At 49.6% G+C, this 18,201-nt stretch overlaps 1 protein-coding gene across 2 annotated transcripts in view; it reads right to left on the bottom strand.

Moving 5' to 3' along the window:
* PAXBP1 (PAX3 and PAX7 binding protein 1) overlaps nt 1-18,201 on the bottom strand; it is a 275,887-nt gene that overhangs the window by 96,692 nt on the left and 160,994 nt on the right. For both annotated transcript variants that reach the window (XM_078658411.1, XM_078658410.1), the window contains exons 14-15: nt 11,853-11,929; nt 10,833-10,899 (exon numbers count right to left, since the gene is read on the bottom strand). In XM_078658411.1, coding sequence (XP_078514537.1) covers nt 10,833-10,899; nt 11,853-11,929 — 144 coding nt within the window. The remainder of the gene's footprint in view (nt 1-10,832; nt 10,900-11,852; nt 11,930-18,201) is intronic.

Raw genomic sequence — 18,201 nt, forward strand, 5'->3', positions numbered from 1 at the left:
CCTCACACTCCCCTCTTATAAGCCTAAGGCTTCTCGGCCACAGTACCACAAATAGAGTACCTAGAGATTGTTAAAGAAAGCCTCTGTACACTAGTAAGGAATACCTGGACTCTGCACTGTGTACCTCATATTGGTGCACTATACAGAGAGCCAGCTTCCTACAATTATGTAGGGATTTTGAGTCGAGTGACAGGTGTCTGAGCACCAATCTGAAGCAGAAAGACTTTAGCTAAGCTTACATAAACTGAAAAAATTCATTACTAATGTCATTTTTGAGAACGCACATCTATGCTGTAAACAGTATAAATGCTGCCAAGTTGCCACGTGTTGTGCTGATCCAAGAGTGAAACATATAGTTTACCTGTCTCTGTAGTTTTGCAGCTTGAAGAATTTTCTGGATTCACAATTCACATGCTGTGCATTATTCTGCCGTATAGTGGTTGGGTCTGGAATTGTTTTTGCCCTATTTTTTTGTTGGTGGGCGTCGAAGTACCACCATTTGGTGTCCCATTGCGACGTCACTGTGCTTCCTCTGGAAGCTCCCACCTTTGGTCGCAATCTTCAGATTCTTTTTTCCCCCATTTCTCATTTTTCATCTTCGTTGGTTGACGAGGCAGGGTTCACTTGTGAATCCAGAAAATTCACAAGCTGTAAAACTACACTGACAGGTAAGAAACTATACGTTTTGCAGCGTGAATCTTTTCTGGATTCACATGTCATGCGTAGATGTTGGAGCGGCCTGTTACATGAGGCTGCTGGGTTGAAGATGAGCGTTGAAATGAGAATAGATGTTGTAAGATCCTTTGTCCTATTTGGGCATCCGTGTTCATTTGCATGCCCACACAGTAGTGTTTTGTGAACGTGTGCACTGAAGACCATGTTACTGCCATAGAAATGTCTTGAAGTGGTGTGTTTGCTAGAAAAGCGATAGCTACCCCCTTCTTCCTTGCTGAATGAGCCCTTTGTTAGGTCTCCGCTGCTTCCTTGTGGCTCAACTGTATTGTTTGTGCTTTCCATCTTGCAATTGCTTTCTTGGTTACTGGTCTCCCTAGAAAATGGAAAACGGTTTGCAAGTGATACAAAGTTGTTTTATTTTCCTCGTATTCTTTTGTTCTTTCATTGTAATACTGTCCTTCTAGCGTCAAGTTTGTGTTATGTCCTTTCTGCATGCATCTTTGGTTTCTGGAAGAAAGTTGCTATCTGCATGGTTTGCTTCACATGGAACGGTGAGATCACTTTTGGCATGAATTGTGGATCAGTTCTCATGACAATTCTGTCGTTATTTATTTGGAAAAAGGGTTCCTGTAACGTTAGTACCTGTAACTCACTCTATGTAGTGATATTATCGCTACCAAACATTTTGTTTTTAGTGAGCATTAGTAGCGTGACCTTGTAATGGTTCAAATGTTGCCTTCATTAGTTGAGAGTGTACCATATTTAAATTTAAGTGGGTGCAGGTACCCCATTTTGGGGTGGGGGCGATTGTTTTGGCTCCTTCTAAGAATCTTTTGACCACTGGTGAAGTGAAGAAGCTTCTTCCTGGGTGGCCCTTTGTATATGCTACTATTGCTGCTAGGTGAACGTTTAGTGATGTGTAGGGAAGCTTACAATTCAGCAAATGTGTTAAGTACCTTAGCACAGTTTTATCCTTTGTCTTCTTTTTGAGAAGCCCTTCCTTGAGACACCATAGAGAGTATTGTTTCCACTTTGCCATATAACACTTCCTAGTGGTTGGCCTTCTTGCCTCCCTTAGGATTGCCGCTGTGTTCTTCGGTAACTTCAGGTGCCCAAACTCCAAGTCCTCGGGAGCCATGCTGCCAGGCTTAAGGCATCTTGTTCCTTCTAGCATTGTTAACAAGTCTTGTCTCCTTGGCAATTTGTGAATTGATCCCTGTGATATTGCTATCATTTCCGAGAACCAGGTTTGTCTTGCCCACTGTGGAGCAATAAGTATCATCTTCATGATGCTGGTTCTGCATTTGCTGTTCACCTTGTGAAGTAGTGGTATAGAGGGAAAAGCGTATGGATAAATCCCTAACGCACAAGTTACTACTTGTGTAACGATATATCTGTAAGAGTTAGTATTAGATTCCTTACCTTAGAATATCCCCAGGCGTCAGACTGGATCCGGAAACTTTTGCGTAGCAGTACCCTTGCGCGTCGGTAGGCGTCGTCTGCGGCTCCGCGTCCGTCGTGGGCGCCGTGATGACGTTGTCGGAGTACTTAGACGCCGCCTCCGCGTGCTGACGTCAGTTCTTAGACACAGCTTTTCCGCGGCAGAAACGCAGAGCCATGTCAAAAAACCAACACTGGTGCCAATGAAACTAGGGCCCTGAAGGGGACAACCCTAACCCTAGATATTGGTTCGCAGAACGGGGAGGATGGGTGGGTCGGTAAGGAATCTAATACTAACTAATGTCTCTTACAGATATATCCTTACACAAGTAGTAACTTGTGCATCTGAAAGAGACACGTTAGTATTAGATTCCTTACCTTAGAATAGATACCCCAGCAATACCAACCCCGGTGGTGGGTCTGCGAACCAATAATCACACCAGAAAGTCCTGGAGGACGGAACGGCCAAAGAAGCCATCCCTCCGGACTGGACTGTCCAGGCAGTAGTGTCTTGCAAACGTGTGCAGCGATGCCCACGTAGCCGCCTGACAGATATCCTGTAAGGGCACACCCCTGCCCAGGGCAGTGGTAGTCGCCGTGGCTCGGGTAGAATGAGCCCGCAATCCAGCCGGGGGCTCCTTCCTAGCCAAGGAGTAGCATGCCTGGATACACAAGATGATCCACCGGGAGATGGTCCTCTTGTGCACCGCTTTCCCCTTCTTAGCGCCCACGTAACCAACAAAGAGATGGTCATCCACCCGGAACTGGCGTGTGCGATCCAGATAAAATGAGAGCGCACGTTTTGGGTCCAGACGGTGGAGCCGCTCTTCCTCTTTAGAGGGATGCGGTGGCGGAAAGAAGGTTGGCAAGGTGATAGACTGCCCGATGTGGAAGGCTGTGACAACCTTGGGCAGGAAAGAAGGTTTGGTACGGAGCACCACTTTGTCCGGATGGACAGAAAGGAAAGGTGGAGTACAAGAAAGAGCCTGGAGCTCACTCACTCTCCTGGCAGAGGTGATGGCAACCAGGAAAGCAGTCTTCAAAGTCAGAAGGCGAAGAGGACAGTTGTGAAGTGGCTCAAAGGGAGCGCACATCAGAAATGTTAGAACCAGGTTCAAGTCCCACTGAGGCATCACAAACGGAACAGGGGGGAATGGGTGAGTGATGCCTTTAAGAAATCTGTTTACAATAGGGGACTTGAACAAAGAAGGCTGATCAGGTAGCCTGAGAAAGGCTGAAAGGGCAGAAAGGTAGCCCTTGATAGTGCCCAGAGCAGAGCCCTGCTGGGCAAGGGAAAGAAGGAAGAGAAGAACCTCAGAAAGAGGGGCAGAAAGAGGGGCAGGAAGAGGGTCCACAGCCTTTGCTGTGCACCATGCCACAAATCTGTTCCACCTGCAGGCGTATACCGACTTTGTGGAGGGACGCCTGGCTGCCAGAATGATGTTACAGACTTCAGGAGGCAAGTCAAATGGCCTCAACTGTCGCCGCTCAATCTCCAAGCATGGAGGTGGAGACTGGATAGGTTCGGGTGGAGGACCGTCCCCTGCTGCTGCGACAGAAGGTCCTCCTGAAGAGGCAGACGAACCGGGGGATCGACTGACATATTGAGTAGCTCTGGATACCAATACCTTCTCGCCCAGTCCGGAGCCACAAGGATGACTTGGGCCCGGTCGCGCCTGATCTTCTTCAGCACTCTGGGCAGAAGTGGTATAGGCGGAAAGGCGTACAACAGACCGCAACTCCACTCGCGACGAAAAGCGTCTCCGAGCGAGTGCCGCCTTGGAAATTTTAACGCGCAGAACAGATGACATTGCGCGTTCTCTTCGGTGGCGAATAGATCTAACCAAGGCTCTCCCCATCGCTGAAAGAGGCCTTGCGCCACGTCCGAGTTCAGACGACATTCGTGATTCATCATGCACCGACGGCTGAGCTCATCCACCCTGGCGTTCAGAGAACCCGCCAGGTGTTGAGCCACCAGGGTCACGCCCTGACGTTCCAGCCATTGCCAAAGGCGCAGAGCCTCCTGGCAAAGGGTCCACGACCCCACCCCGCCCTGTTTGTTGCAGTACCACATGGCGGTGGTGTTGTCCGTGAACACCTGCACTACACTTCCCCGAACAGAGGGGAGGAATGCCTTCAGTGCTAGACGAATCGCCCGGAGCTCCAACAGGTTGATGTGGAGCCGGGTCTCCGCCGGAGACCAGAGGCCTCTGATCTCCGCCTCTCCCATGTGGCCTCCCCAGCCCTGGAGGGACGCGTCCGTCACAACTACGTGCTCCGGTTGGGGAAGGGAGAGGGATCTGCCGCTGACCCAATCGCGGTCCGTGAGCCACCACTGCAGCTGTCTCGCAGTGCCCTCCGAGATCAGGACGTGGTCGGATAGGTTGCCCTGATGCTGGGCCCACTGAAACTTCAGGTCCCACTGCAGAGCCCGCATCCGCCACCTGGCGTGATGCACCAGTAGGATGCAGGAGGCCATCAGCCCCAGAAGCCGCAGCGTCAACCTGACCGAGACCCGGGATAACGGCTGAAAGATGGGAATCAGAGCCTGAATATCCCGGACCCGCTGCTCGGGTGGATAAACCCAAAACTGCGCCGAGTCTAGAACTGCTCCGATGAAAAGGAGCTTCTGAGAGGGGCACAGGTGTGACTTCGGCACATTGATGGAGAACCCCAGCTGGTGCAGGAGATCCGCCGTAGTCTGGAGGTGGATGACGACTGTCTGGGGCGAGCCCGCCTTCAACAGCCAGTCGTCGAGGTAGGGGAAGACTGAAACCCCCAACCTGCGCAGATGAGCTGAGACCACCGCCATCACCTTTGTGAACAACCGTGGGGCGCTGGTAAGGCCGAAGGGGAGCACGGTAAACTGAAAGTGCTCGTGGCCAACCATGAACCGCAGGTAGCGCCTGTGGGCCGGCAGGACAGGGATGTGGAAATAAGCGTCCTGCAAGTCCAACGCTACCATCCAGTCTCCTGGATCCAGGGCAGCTAAGACCTGAGCCAGTGTCAGCATCTTGAACTTCTCCTTCCGGAGGAAGCCGTTGACGTTCCGTAGATCCAAGATAGGGCGTAGGCCCCCTTTGCCCTTCTTGGGTACCAGGAAGTAGTGGGAGTAGCAACCACATCCTACTTCCGGCCCAGGAACGCGCTCGATGGCCCCCTTGGCCAAGAGGGCCGTAACTTCCTCCTGCAGAAGTCGCAAGTGATCCCCCGATACACGATGGTTCAGCGGTGGCATGGCTGGAGGAGTCGCCTCGAAGGGGAGGGAGTAGCCCCTTCGGACGATTTGCAGCACCCACCTGTCCGAAGTGACAGTGCGCCAATGGAGGTGGTGATGGCGAACCCTGCCCCCCACTGGCGTCACATGGGCCTGAAAACACGGACTAGGAGGGTTTTGAGGCGGATGCTGCGGGGGAAGGTGTGGACTGACCTCGCCGTTGACCCCTACCGCCTGGACGGCGGTTACTACAGCCGCCACCGCGTTGGGTATTGCCCTGCGGCGCGTGGCTAGCGGCACGTGTGGGCGCACCCCTTCCGTGGCCACGAAAGGAGTGATAAGCAGCAGATTGCTGGCGCGGGGCCGAGAGGCCCAAGGACTTGGCCGTAGCCCTGGAGTCCTTAAAGCGCTCGAGCGCATGGTCTGCTTTGTCGCCAAAGAGGCGACGGCCATCGAACGGCATGTCCATAAGTGTGTTCTGGACATCAGCCGAAAAGTTGGCGGACCTCAGCCAGACGTGGCGTCTAACCGCCACCGTCGTTGCCATCGCTCTGCCTAGAGAGTCGGTGGTATCCAGCCCACACCTGATAGAGTACTTTGCTGCGTCTCGGCCCTCCACAAGGGCTTGGCCGAGTTTGGCCCGTACCTCCAACGGACACTCTGGCAGCACTTCCGCGACCGTATCCCACAGAGAGTGGGTGTAACGGCCCAAGAGGCATGCGGTGTTGGAAGACCGCAGACCCAGATTGATGGAAGAGAAAATTTTCTTCCCATACTGTTCATACCTCTTGGATTCCCGGTCCGGTGGGGCGGACGGGAATGCGGTCTGGGAATTGAAGGCCTGGATGACCAGGCTCTCGGGGGTGGGGTGGGAGGACAGGAAACATGGGTCGCCCGGGGCCGGGCGGTGGCGTCTGGCCACGTTCCTCTCCACGTAGCGGGCTTGGACCAAGTGCCCAGAACAACGTCAGTCAAGGCCTCATTAAAAGGCAGCAGAGGCACGGCCGAGCATGTCTGCGGTTTAAGGACCTCAGTGAGGAGATTAGTCCTCACGGCCGCGACGGGGAGCTTAAGGCCCAAGCCCTCATCAGCACCACACTATAAGTTGCCCCCTCCTCCGAAGCCACGGTAGGAGGGGAGGCAAAACCAGTATCTGGAGAGGTGTCCAGGCCACTGGCCTCCCCAGAGTCTCCTGCCCAGTCCTCATGAGACTGACACTCCCTGGTCAGAGGGTCCTCAGACCCCTCCCAGTCCTCCTCATCACCCATCTCCTGAAATTCAGGGTTCTCAATCAATGGGGCCTGTTCATAAAAGTGAAATTCACCAAACGACGTCTGGAGCGGCGCCCATCGGGGCCGTCCCGACGTCTGAACAGGAATGGGGACAGGACCGGGGTCGGCGCCGCCCGGAGCCGGCGCCGGAGGCGACACCTGAGGGTCCGACGCCGGGGAGGTCGTCAGATCCCCCGGCGACGAACCAGATCCAGAAGGAGGACCAGCGGCACCCTGCGGCGCTGTCGGAACAACTGGACCCCTCGGCGCCGTGCCCGAAGGCGCCGGCAGCGTCGGGATAACTGGGACCTGCGGCGCCGGGCCCGAAGCACCCGACGGCGTCGGGGCCGGAGCCGCCGACCCGCTAGGGCTCCCAGACGGGTCCGCTGGGCCCGGAGGCGCCGCGAAGCCCGCCGGAGGAGAGAGTTTCCTCATGGCCATGAGGAAGCGCTCGATCTCCTCCTGCGTCGCGTTCAGCCCAGGGACCGGAGGGTGTGGAGCCGAACGCGGCGCCCGCGACTCCAACGGAGCCGCGTGGGTGGTGTCACCCGAACCCCCGGCCGCATCGCGCGAGCGTCGGGGGGAGTCCGAGGAGCGATGACGCCGCTTGGACTTCTTGTGCCTCTTACCTGACGACGACTTCGACCCGGAAGAGTGAGGCCTACTCTCGGAGCTGTGGTGGCTCCGGGCCCGCGACCTGTCCCTCGACCTCCCATGGGATCGGGACCTCTCGCGGCGCGGGACCGACTGTCGGAGTTCGAGGCGCCTACAGAACCGCTCCCGCCTGGCTTTCGAAGAGAGGGCCCGACAGTCGGAGCAGGCCTTCTCGTCGTGGTCGACGCCCAAACACGACAAACACACGCGGTGAGGATCCGTGACCGACATAAGTCGGTCGCAATCGTCACAATGCTTGAAGCCGGGCATCCCTAAGGCACCGATTCGGAGTCGAGAGACTTCGAAATAGCAATCAAAAAAGGATCAAAAAGTTAGTCAAAAATTGACTAGGGTTACTGCTTTTTCCAGATCTGCGCTTGCTGGCGGGGAAAAAAGAAGAACCGACGTCAGCACGCGGAGGCGGCGTCTAAGTACTCCGACGACGTCATCACGACGCCTACCAACGCGCAAGGGTACTGCTACGCAAAAGTTTCCGGATCCAGTCTGACGCCTGGGGATATTCTAAGGTAAGGAATCTAATACTAACCTGTCTCTTTCAGATCAGTCTATCCATAGCGCAATCACTATCGACTGTTGGTAGTTCTGCCTAGATGCGCAGCATTGCCATTTTGCATCTGGGGAGTTGCAACAAGGTCGATCTCTGGAGTTCCCCATTTCTGAAAATATTTCCTGAGTTCTGACTTATTCAGTTCCCATTCATGAAACCATGATGCTTGCCTGCTCAGTCTGTCCGCTTCTACAAAGTCCTTCCCCGGTAGGTGAACTGCCACAATGTTCATTTGGAGTTCCCCCTTGTTTGTTTATGTAGAACATGGTGGCTGCGTTGTCTGTGTGTATTAGTACTGTTTTCCCGAGATGCTCTCTCTGAAAGGCTTTTAAGGCTAGGAACACTGTCTTTAATTCCAGGATGCTGATGTGCTGTATTGCATCCTGCTCCTTCTACATCCCCCTTACTTTGTTCATGTGTGCTCCCCATCCATCTGGGAGGCATGGTTACAGTTGGAGTTGGTTGTGTAAACGATCTCCCTTGTGTTATGTTTGCTCTGTTCCACCATACTATCTCTTCCTGTATCCTTTGTGTGACAACCACTAGATCTTTCCAGCTCCCTGTTGCCTGTGACCACTGTACCTGAAGCCATTCCTGGAATGGTCTCATGTGTAGTCCTAGTTCTGGTATCAGGTGGATGCAGGAAGCCATCATCCCTAGCTGCAGTAACTGTTTGTTTGATTTTAATTGTCAGCTATCAAAGAGCCTCCCTTAACTCCCTTCAAGGCCCTTGAGTCTGTTTCTTCAAAGAAAACTGCTCTCTAACCTCTTTTGAAGACTTATTTTCATCCACCACTTGGAAGTCAGTCTCAGTCTCTCCTTCTACGACATTCTCCTCCTCCTCCTCCTCCTCGCTTGAGAGGCCCAGGTCTCGTAGCGATAGTGCGGCCCTCTGGCCGTGCATGTTGTAGATGGCTCTTCTCTGCTTCTCCCTCGCCCTAAGGGTCTTTAAGGTGAATGCTGAACACGCGCTGCAATCCTCACTTTGGTGGTCTACCGGTAAGCAGAGGTTGCAGACTGGATGTTGTTCCTTCTGGGTGAACTTGTGATGGCAGTTCTGGCAGAACTTGAACACAATTTTTTCCATCAGCACGCACAGGAAGCCCCCTGCACGTGCACTGTTCCGATCGTCAACGAGGTTGTTCCTTCCCCTCTTGGTGTCCTCCCGTACGTTGATCGGATGTCTTGTCGATTGTTCTTGATTTTTCCCGTTTTTTAGTCGATTCTTCCCTTTAAAGCTTGGAGCTCCTTCCGTATAGATCCAGGCCCCAACAGCGGAAAAAAAGAATCTGAAGATGGCTACCAAAGCTGGGAGCTTCTGGCGGAAGCACGGTGACGTCAGAAGGGGCCACTAAATTGTAGTACATCGATGCCCACCAACAGGAAAGAAAGACAAAACAAGCATCTGCAATGCAATAGGTCTCGCATTTACGCATGTTTGAGCTATTGGCATTGTAAATGGCAATGCCTTTTATTTATGTTTTGGTTTTTAAAACCTAAATAAAAGGTATGGTCATTTACAATGCCAAATAGCTTAAATTCTCGCAAATGCGAGACCTATTGCATTCCAAATGCGTAAAGGCATCGCTGAGTTGCCCCTTTCTGTCCCCAATGACAAATGAAGAGCTCTCCGTTTTCTAGGAGTTAAATAAACAAGCCGGTGGTCACAACTGCATAGGAGAGACCCTCCTGCAGTAAGAGAAACTCATTAAATAAAATAGTGCTTACAGACTAAAGACGATGTACGGTGTAACAGCCAAAGTAAAAGGCCAGTCCCCATGGGAGGTTACAAATGAAGACAAGGGGGTACTAAGGAGGGACTAACAAGCCTCCTAGTGAATCAGAAGCCAGCATTTACAAAGTACAATTAGACAAGCCAACAACAAATATGGACGCTACCTAGGCGAGACCTAAAAAGGGACAAATACAAAAATTCCGGACCCAACCACTAGATGGCGGAATAATGCACAGCATGTGAATTCAGAAAAGATTCACACAGCAAAACATGGCATGGATCAACCTGGAATCATTGCTGCAACTGCCTGGCCCACGTTTTGTTATGTAAGGAGCACGGTTAAGAGTGGTAATGATAACATTGACATTTTAATCTTAAACTAAACAGACAGTCATATTATACCCAATACATAATTTAATTGTGAGCAAATTATGACATATGACAACTTGCCTCAGAACCATTTTTTTAGTGCCATATGTTTACCTTTTCTCATTTTGCAGTGCTTTTCCCACATCTACAGATCTGCTAGCATCTTGAAACTCAGCAGGTGAACATGAAGCTTGTTTGTACAGGGTCAAAGGAGTGGAGTTGGGCGGTGTCTGAAAAGTGTGTCACAGGGATGTGCTGGCTTAGAATCTAAATTGTTACTTGGCAATGTAAGCCGCATTAAGCCACTCCTAACTTTCATGCCAAGAGCACTTTGCGATGTGGGATTAGCAATATCAGACTTTAAATTATAGGTATACATTTTCTTTTTTTAAAGTCATGAAAAAAAAGTGATAGGAGCCAAAAAGCTAAATTACCACAACAGAATATGGCATTTACTAGATCAACGTGAGTCTTTAAGGAGGGGAAGTAAAGTTCATACTCTGGTTTGAATAAAAACCTAAAGACTTGAAAGGACTCCGTAGTTGGGTATGGAACTACTGGAGAGGTTGCTAGGAGAGATATTGAAGGGGTACGAAGAGTGCATGGTGGATTACTGTACTCCGACACCAATGGGAGGTATGGAAGACCAATGAGTAGTGTACGGTGACTAAGCGTTATTCAAAGTGTCACACAAGACATGAAAAGGTCACATACATTGGCACACCTCAAACTGGAAGTATCACACATAAGCCCCAGTGAAAACTTGGCAGCCCTTCTTCAAGTGAATTCAGATTCATGTATGCACACAGGATATTTTCAATATTTGGGCACACCATATGTTGTTTTCCCACAACACATTTCAAAATTAACCGTACTTCACTTTAAAAAGTAGCTTTATTTTACCTTAACAGAGGACCAAAACTGGCGATGGAAAAACAAACATGGTGCAGAATTCTTATTTTCAAGCACACTGTAATGTAACACAAAATAGGTAAAAATCTGAAACCACATATTTGGTTTATTACACATTTAAACATTATATTAGCAGTATTTCAAACTAAGGTCCTCACTCGCTTAGGTTTCCCGCTTTCAATCATTGCTCGGACAGTATGACTTGCTTCTTAAATGCAGAGAACACATTTTAGAGTTGGAAATGGCCAAATGTTGGGGCACTTTACTTGTGGATTTTAAATCTAGCACTACGCACCCATTCCAGGGGTCAAAAGTTTCCTTTGAATGTATTTCTTTAAAGAATGGAGCTTAAAGAAACCCATTATAAGAAAAAACTTTTCAAAAATCCAAACAGAAGGTACAGATTTACTACGTATAACAGGAAATTACGTGTCAAAGGAGTTCAATGCAAGCATATTCACAAAGGACTGCAACATGTTAACAAAATTACTTCAGTTACACTACATACTTTGCTATGAGCTATCACTTCTGAAATGGATTGTATAGCTGAATTTTAAACAGTTGACGAATAATAGAACTGCATAGAAATCATGGTAACAATATAGTGATAACCATCATTTTATGGTCAGACAATAACGGTCTGCCTTTTGCAGTTTAAACCTTAACAAAAAGCCTGTTTTTTCTGCAATTATATGTAGGGTTTAAAGCATGCTTTTTCACTGGTACAAGAGACTGAAATGATCTATCGTCAAATGAGATTGAAGCATAGCTCGTATCTGCCTAACTTTTACTACGCCAAAGATTGAAAATCTGTAGATTTTTCTTTAGATTTAAGCAGGCTAACAAACCATAAACTGCTAGGCAAGGGCAGCTATTAAGAAAGGACTTTCCATAATTCAATACCTCAATGAGAAACAGTAAAAACAAAGGGGACTTGAATTTTAGAGGATTATATTGCATTATCAAGATTTGCACTATGAATGGCTTTATGGGTACTCTTGCAAGACTTACTTTTTGGGATACAGTGGCATAAACACATCGTCATCCAATGTTCTTCGCATTCTCATCAAGAGAGCCTTTAGCAACGCCTGAAAGTAAATATACAGTATAGCTCAAGTGACAAAATATTTAAAAAAATCCATCTCAAAATAACTAAGTCAAGGCTTTATTATACAATGAGTGATACCCTTAACAGTATTCAAGCGTTTTCTACAAAAGGAAATAAAGCCTGAAGGCGGCAGCAGCAGACTCTAACCAGGATCAAAGTGCTTGTGAGAGAGGATATAGGTATGCAGCTTGTGGATACATATATAAAAGCTGTTTTTGCACTCACAGATCAGAGAAGTGCATGCTGGCATCCTAGGTCAAACAATGGCATTCTGATGTCTCCTGACTTTCCGCCCCTCCTCCCCCATCATTTATTTCATTTTTTACACTGAAATGTCAATTCATATGAATAATCAAAGCAGATCCGGAAAGATATTTCAGAAGGACAAGGGCATGCCTCTTTACATAAAACAAATAGCAAGCATCTCTGCAAACTAAAAGTATGAGAGAGGCTACGGCCACCAACCTGCTCAACCTCTTCCAGCCTAACACAAGTAGATGCTTCTCCAGTTAAAAGGGTTGGTACCAGGCCAGCTGTTGCTTCTCTACTTGGCTTTTGCGGATCCCCTGTGTCCTTTATCTTCGTAGGTCATCAGGATCGGTTTAACTGGTGCCAGGGACGCCCCAACATTCTGAATTTAGGAGTGTAAGGGGAGTGTGGGGTAGGAAATAATGGGGTCACTATGCACCCTAAATGACCACTCCATGTGGGAAGTCGGAATAACCGTGGCCCAGAATTCCTAGGTATGCCATCACAAAGATGGCTACTTCTGAAAAATCATGTCCACCTCACAGTAACCCACCATAGGGGTGGTATTCGCCTGGAGTTGGCACCTCTACCTGACTAGGTAATTTCCCCACCTGTCCAGTTGCCATGGGGGCTCTGGATAAAGGGGGGGATTTCTCTACTTTGAGGGGAGCCAGATTTGCATTCCAAAGGAGGCAGCTTCTTCGAAGCTCACAGGACCAAGGAGGCTAATCAGCAGGTCGTACTGTGGGAAGGGGTGTTATACCCTCCTCCCATACAGGCTTTTGTTCTGGGTCTCCTGCGAGCAACGGCTTTCACCCAAGGAGGTCAGAACAGCGTCTCGGTTGGCAGGCTGGTAAAAACCAGTCAGCAAGCACTGCATAGGCAGGTAGGTTTTCAGGGAGGCACCTCTAAGGTGCCATCTGAGTGCATGTCTTGATAGATCCAACACTTGCATCAGTGTGGGTTTACCAATAGGAGATGTTGGATACCAAACATACCTATTTTCAGTGAAGCGTTCATGTAGCTGGGGAATTAGTTTTCACCAGTGTCCAGCACGTTTTAAAATGGCTTCCCTGTCCACCTACACTGGCAGTAATAAGACTGACCAGCACTGCGGCACATCTGCTCATGCAGGTGTGCCCTCATGTAATATTCAGCACACTGCCTTAGGGCTGTTGGGGTGACTTAGAAATATGACATGCAGTGGTAGGGGCATGGCACACATGGATGTGTGACATGTCGTATTTTCACTTTTGTTTTGCACCAAGACATGCAGCCTGCAATGGCAGTCTTGCATGTGCTTGGTCAAGGGTACCTTACGGTGGCACAATTTGTGCTGCAGCCCTTAGCTGCCCTTTTAAGTACCTCAGGCCTTGGGCTCCAGGGTACAATTTACTAGGGATTTACAAATGGTGCTAAAGTTTTTGCCAATTGGGGGAACAATAGTACAGTTTTGGATAGGAGCTCTGGCACCAGGGACCTGGTTGCAGGAACCCAGTGCACTTTGTCAAGATCACATCATTCACCAGGCAAAAAGTGGGGGTGACCATGTCAAAAAGGGGTACTTTCCTAAATCTGCCCTAACTAAGCTCAAACATGGATGAAAAACGTTTCTCAATATTATCAAGGCGCCCACCTTTCGAGGTGCAGTGATTGGCACCAAAGGGTTTTTAGATCCGCGCTGAGCTGCTTGTGTAATTACTTAATCAGACTTTGGGTGGCCAATCAAACATACAGGAGCATCCTCTGTAGCTTCATATTTTGTATCTAGTGGCTGGAGTACTCATGACTTAAGCGCTCTTCTCAAATGTAGCTCACAATAGGCATGGCTCGCACATACCTTCTAAAGAACAAGTTACTTACCCTTGGTAACGCTTTTTCTGGTGGATACAGTATCTGGTGGATACAGTATCTGCCCGTGGATTCCTCACCTTGTGAATATCCCCTTGCGTCAGCAACATACGGAAATTTTTTTGTAGCTTCGCGTCGACGTGGACGACGTCACAGAAGCACGGCATCGCGCGCGGCTCCGCTGACATAACCGACTCCATAATAGGCCTACGTCGGCGTGATGACATCAGTTCCGCCCTTTTTTCCGTGCCTTCGAGGCACACGGATGGACCGATCACAGTAGAAATATATACACAGTACACAATAGTCAAGATAACACACATAGTGTGAAGAAAATGAAGCTAATCAAGTAGAACAACACACTAAGCGCTGGGATGCTCTAGGGTAACCATGCGCTATACAAGACTGCCGTAATAATAATAATACTTTTGAAAGCAACACATATGCATTAAAACATTGCCAATAACTTGGGTATAGAAGAGTGGACAACGGGGAGGCGGGTGGGCCAGTGAGGAATCTACAGGCAGATACTGTATCCACCAGTTAAAGTGTTACCGAAGGTAAGTAAGGAGTAGTTTCTGTCCTGTAACTCCAGTTCTGTAGTAGGGGTATCTCTGTTATAGTCATAATCAAGTGAATAGTCCCGCCCATGTGCGTGGACCCCGGAGCAATCAAAAATAATCTCTTACAGTGTCAAAAAATGCAGAAATGCATAGACACTTAAGAGAGAATTTTAAGACAGATAATGCAGCCTAAAAGGCTACACTGTCCAGTACTTCAACTAGAAATTCCACCAAAAAATCCACAAAACAGCAAAAGCCTGTACAGATTTCCATTGCTTTACCAGCAAAATCCCTCAGGAATGATAGAGAGAAGAGCCTGGACAGACAAGCCCCATAGGCTGCCATGATGTGGCTCAGAACAGGATACTGTGCCTTTAAGAGAACTTTCCAGTATCCCAGAATGCCCTGCAGGTCCCAGTTACTTTCAGTTCTTTTTGAAGGCGTAACACGCCAGACCTGTAGCATTCCGTACATGAATATCTCTCTCCACCGGGGAGATGGGCGGGCGCTTATGACTAACAGAGATACCCCTACTACAGAACTGGAGTTACAGGACAGAAACTACTCCTTCTGTAGTAGGGGATCTCTGTGTATAGTCATAATCTAGTGAATAGAATGGCAAGCCCATCCCCACACCAAGCGGCGGTGGAGAAAAAGAAATAACGCCACTATTGTGCGAACAAATTCCGCAGCGAAGCCTGCCCAACCGGAGCGTCTGCCCTGGCATCAGCGTCCAGGCAGTAATGCTTAGCAAAGGTATGGACCGACTTCCAAGTGGCCGCCTTGCAGATCTCTGCAATGGGAACATTACGAAGCATAGCTGTCGTGGCAGCTTTGCCCCTGGTGGAATGAGCCTTAGGTTTGCCCCCTAAGGTCTTATTAGCTTTGTAGTAACACAATTGTATACAGGACACAATCCACCTCGAGATGGACTGCTTAGAGGTAGCAAGATCTATCCTGACTGAACCATAATTGATGAACAATTGGTCTGACCTACGAATATCTTTGGTTTTATCCAGATAAAATTTCAGCACCCTCCTAACATCCAGGGAATGCAAAGACCTTTCCGCTGGAGATGAAGGATTCTGAAAGAACGTAGGTAAAGTTATAGTCTGGTTGATATGAAAATCAGAAATAACCTTGGGAAGAAACTTAGGGGGAGTACGCATAACAACCTTAGCAGCATGAAATACAGTGTAAGGTTCTTGGCAACACAACGCCTGAATTTCACTCACCCAGCGGGCCGATGTATTGGCCACGAGGAACGCCGCCTTCCAGGACAGGTGCTGCAGCGAAGCCTTATGAATAGGTTCAAAAGGCTCCTTCATCAGCCTAGACAGCACCACATTCAAGTCCCATGAAGGCGAAGGAAGCCTGACAGGAGGGAATACTTTCTTCAAGCCTTCCAGAAAGTCTTTGATCACAGGGATCTGGAAGAAGGAAGTCTGTGAAGGGCATTTCCTGTAGGCAGTCAAAGCAGCCAGATGGACCTTAATGGAATGGACATTAAGGCCAGACTGCGCCAGATTTAACAGATATGGAAGGATGACATCCTCCTTGCATGACGTAGGGTCATAGTTCTTAGACTTGAACCAGATGCAAAACCTCTTCCACTTGTAAGCTTAAGAAGTCCTAGTGGAAGGTCGTTTAGCCTCCTTCAGTATGTCCATACAATCCTCTGGGAGATTCAGATGGCCATATTGCACTATTTCAGGAGACATGCCGCCAAACTCAAAGACGAGAGGTTGGGGTGCACCATCCGCCCCCCGAACTTCGTGAGAAGGTCCGGCCTGCACGGCAGCTTCATGTGAGGAAGGAGAGACCGGTGAAGCAGGTCCGTGAACCACCACTGTCTGGGCCATTCCGGGGCAATCAGAATCATCCTCGCCCTGGACTGGGACAGCTTGATGAGAACCTTCGGAATCAGGGCAATGGGTGGAAAAGCGTACAGAAAGCTGTTCGACCAGTTGATCCATAACGCGTTCCCCAGCGTCCCCGGCTGGTAGTACCTGGAGCCGAAGCCTCAACATTTGCTGTTTTCGGCGGTGGCGAACAGATCTACGTCTGGAGTTCCCCACCTTGCGAAGACTTCTCCTAGTACTTCGTCGTTTATGACCCATTCGTGGTTTTCCTGAATCAGTCCTGGCAGATGGGTGGCCGTTATCGACAGTCCTCGAGCCAGAAGCCAGTGCCAGATCGCCTGCGCCTCCTGGGACAGAGTGCGCGATCTCGAGCCCCCCTGCTTGTTGAGGTAATACATGGTTGTCGTGTTGTCCGTCTGAACAAGCAGAGAGTTGGTCTGAAAGGACGGGTGAAAGGCCTTCAGTGCCAAGTGAACAGCTCTGAGTTCCAGGAAATTGATGTGGTACGTGGACTCCGTCGGGGACCACGTCCCTTGAATCTGTAGGTCTCCGGAGTGCGCTCCCCAGCCTTGGAGAGAAGCATCCGTCACGATAGTCTGTGTGGGAATGTCCTTGTGGAAGTGAACCCCTCTGAGGAGATTCTCCTTCGAGCACCACCACTTCAGAGACTGAAGAGCATGTAGAGACAGTCGTATCTTGTCGTCCCAAGATCCTCTCCTCTGGTCCCACTGATCTTTCAAGCACTCCTGCAGCGGTCTCATGTGCAGCCGCGCATGTGGCGTCAGGAAGATACACGAGGCCATCGATCCCAGCAGAGAAGACACCGTCCTCACTGTCGTGGATTGAGTGGACATGAGAGCCTGAGCCTTCCGAAAGAGTGATAAACGTCGCTCTTCCGAAGGAGACACGCTTGCTGACAGCGTATTGATGGAGGCTCCCAAGTACTGGATGCACTGGACCGGAGTCGGGACAGACTTGGACATGTTGATGTGCAACCCCAGCTTGTTCAAGAGAACGCACGTCTTCTGGAAGTGTGCTTGAGCTTCCGAGAAGGAGGAGGCCTTGATCAACCAATCGTCCAGGTACGGGTAGACAAACACCTTGTTCTTCCTCAGGTGTGCCGCTACCACTGCCATGCATTTTGAGAATGTCCTGGGCGCAGACTTCAGCCCGAATGGAAGCACCGTGTACTGATAGTGATTGGTGCCGACTTGAAATCGCAGAAACTTCCTGTGTTTGCATGCAATGGGCACATGGAAGTATGCATCCTGTAGATCTATGGCACACATCCAATCTCCTCGTTGCAGCTGAGGGTAAATCTGATGCAACGACAGCATGCAAAACTTCTCTGCGAATCCACTCGTTTGCCTGTCGCAAGTCCAGAATGGGCCTGAACTCGTTCTTGTCCTTCTTGCGGACCAGAAAGAACCGAGAGTAAAGACCTCTTCCTCTTTGAGACAGAGGTACGTCTTCTATCGCCCTTTTCCTTAACAGGATGTCGGCCTCCGCCTGGAGCTCCCGCAGTTGATACTGCAAACTGACCGGAGGGATCGATGGAGGCGGGCTGGTGAACCGAAGACTGTATCCATTGCAAACAATATTCAGCACCCACTTGTCCGGAGTAATTTTTCTCCACTCTGCCAGAAAAAATTGAACGCTTCCCCCCACCGGAGCGGGTAACGGATGAAGGGAAGTAACCGCTCAGGGTCGAGACCCGGCCGGGCCCT

Source organism: Lissotriton helveticus, chromosome 8 (assembly GCF_964261635.1).
Source record: "Lissotriton helveticus chromosome 8, aLisHel1.1, whole genome shotgun sequence".
In the NCBI taxonomy this organism is placed as follows: domain Eukaryota; kingdom Metazoa; phylum Chordata; class Amphibia; order Caudata; family Salamandridae; genus Lissotriton; species Lissotriton helveticus.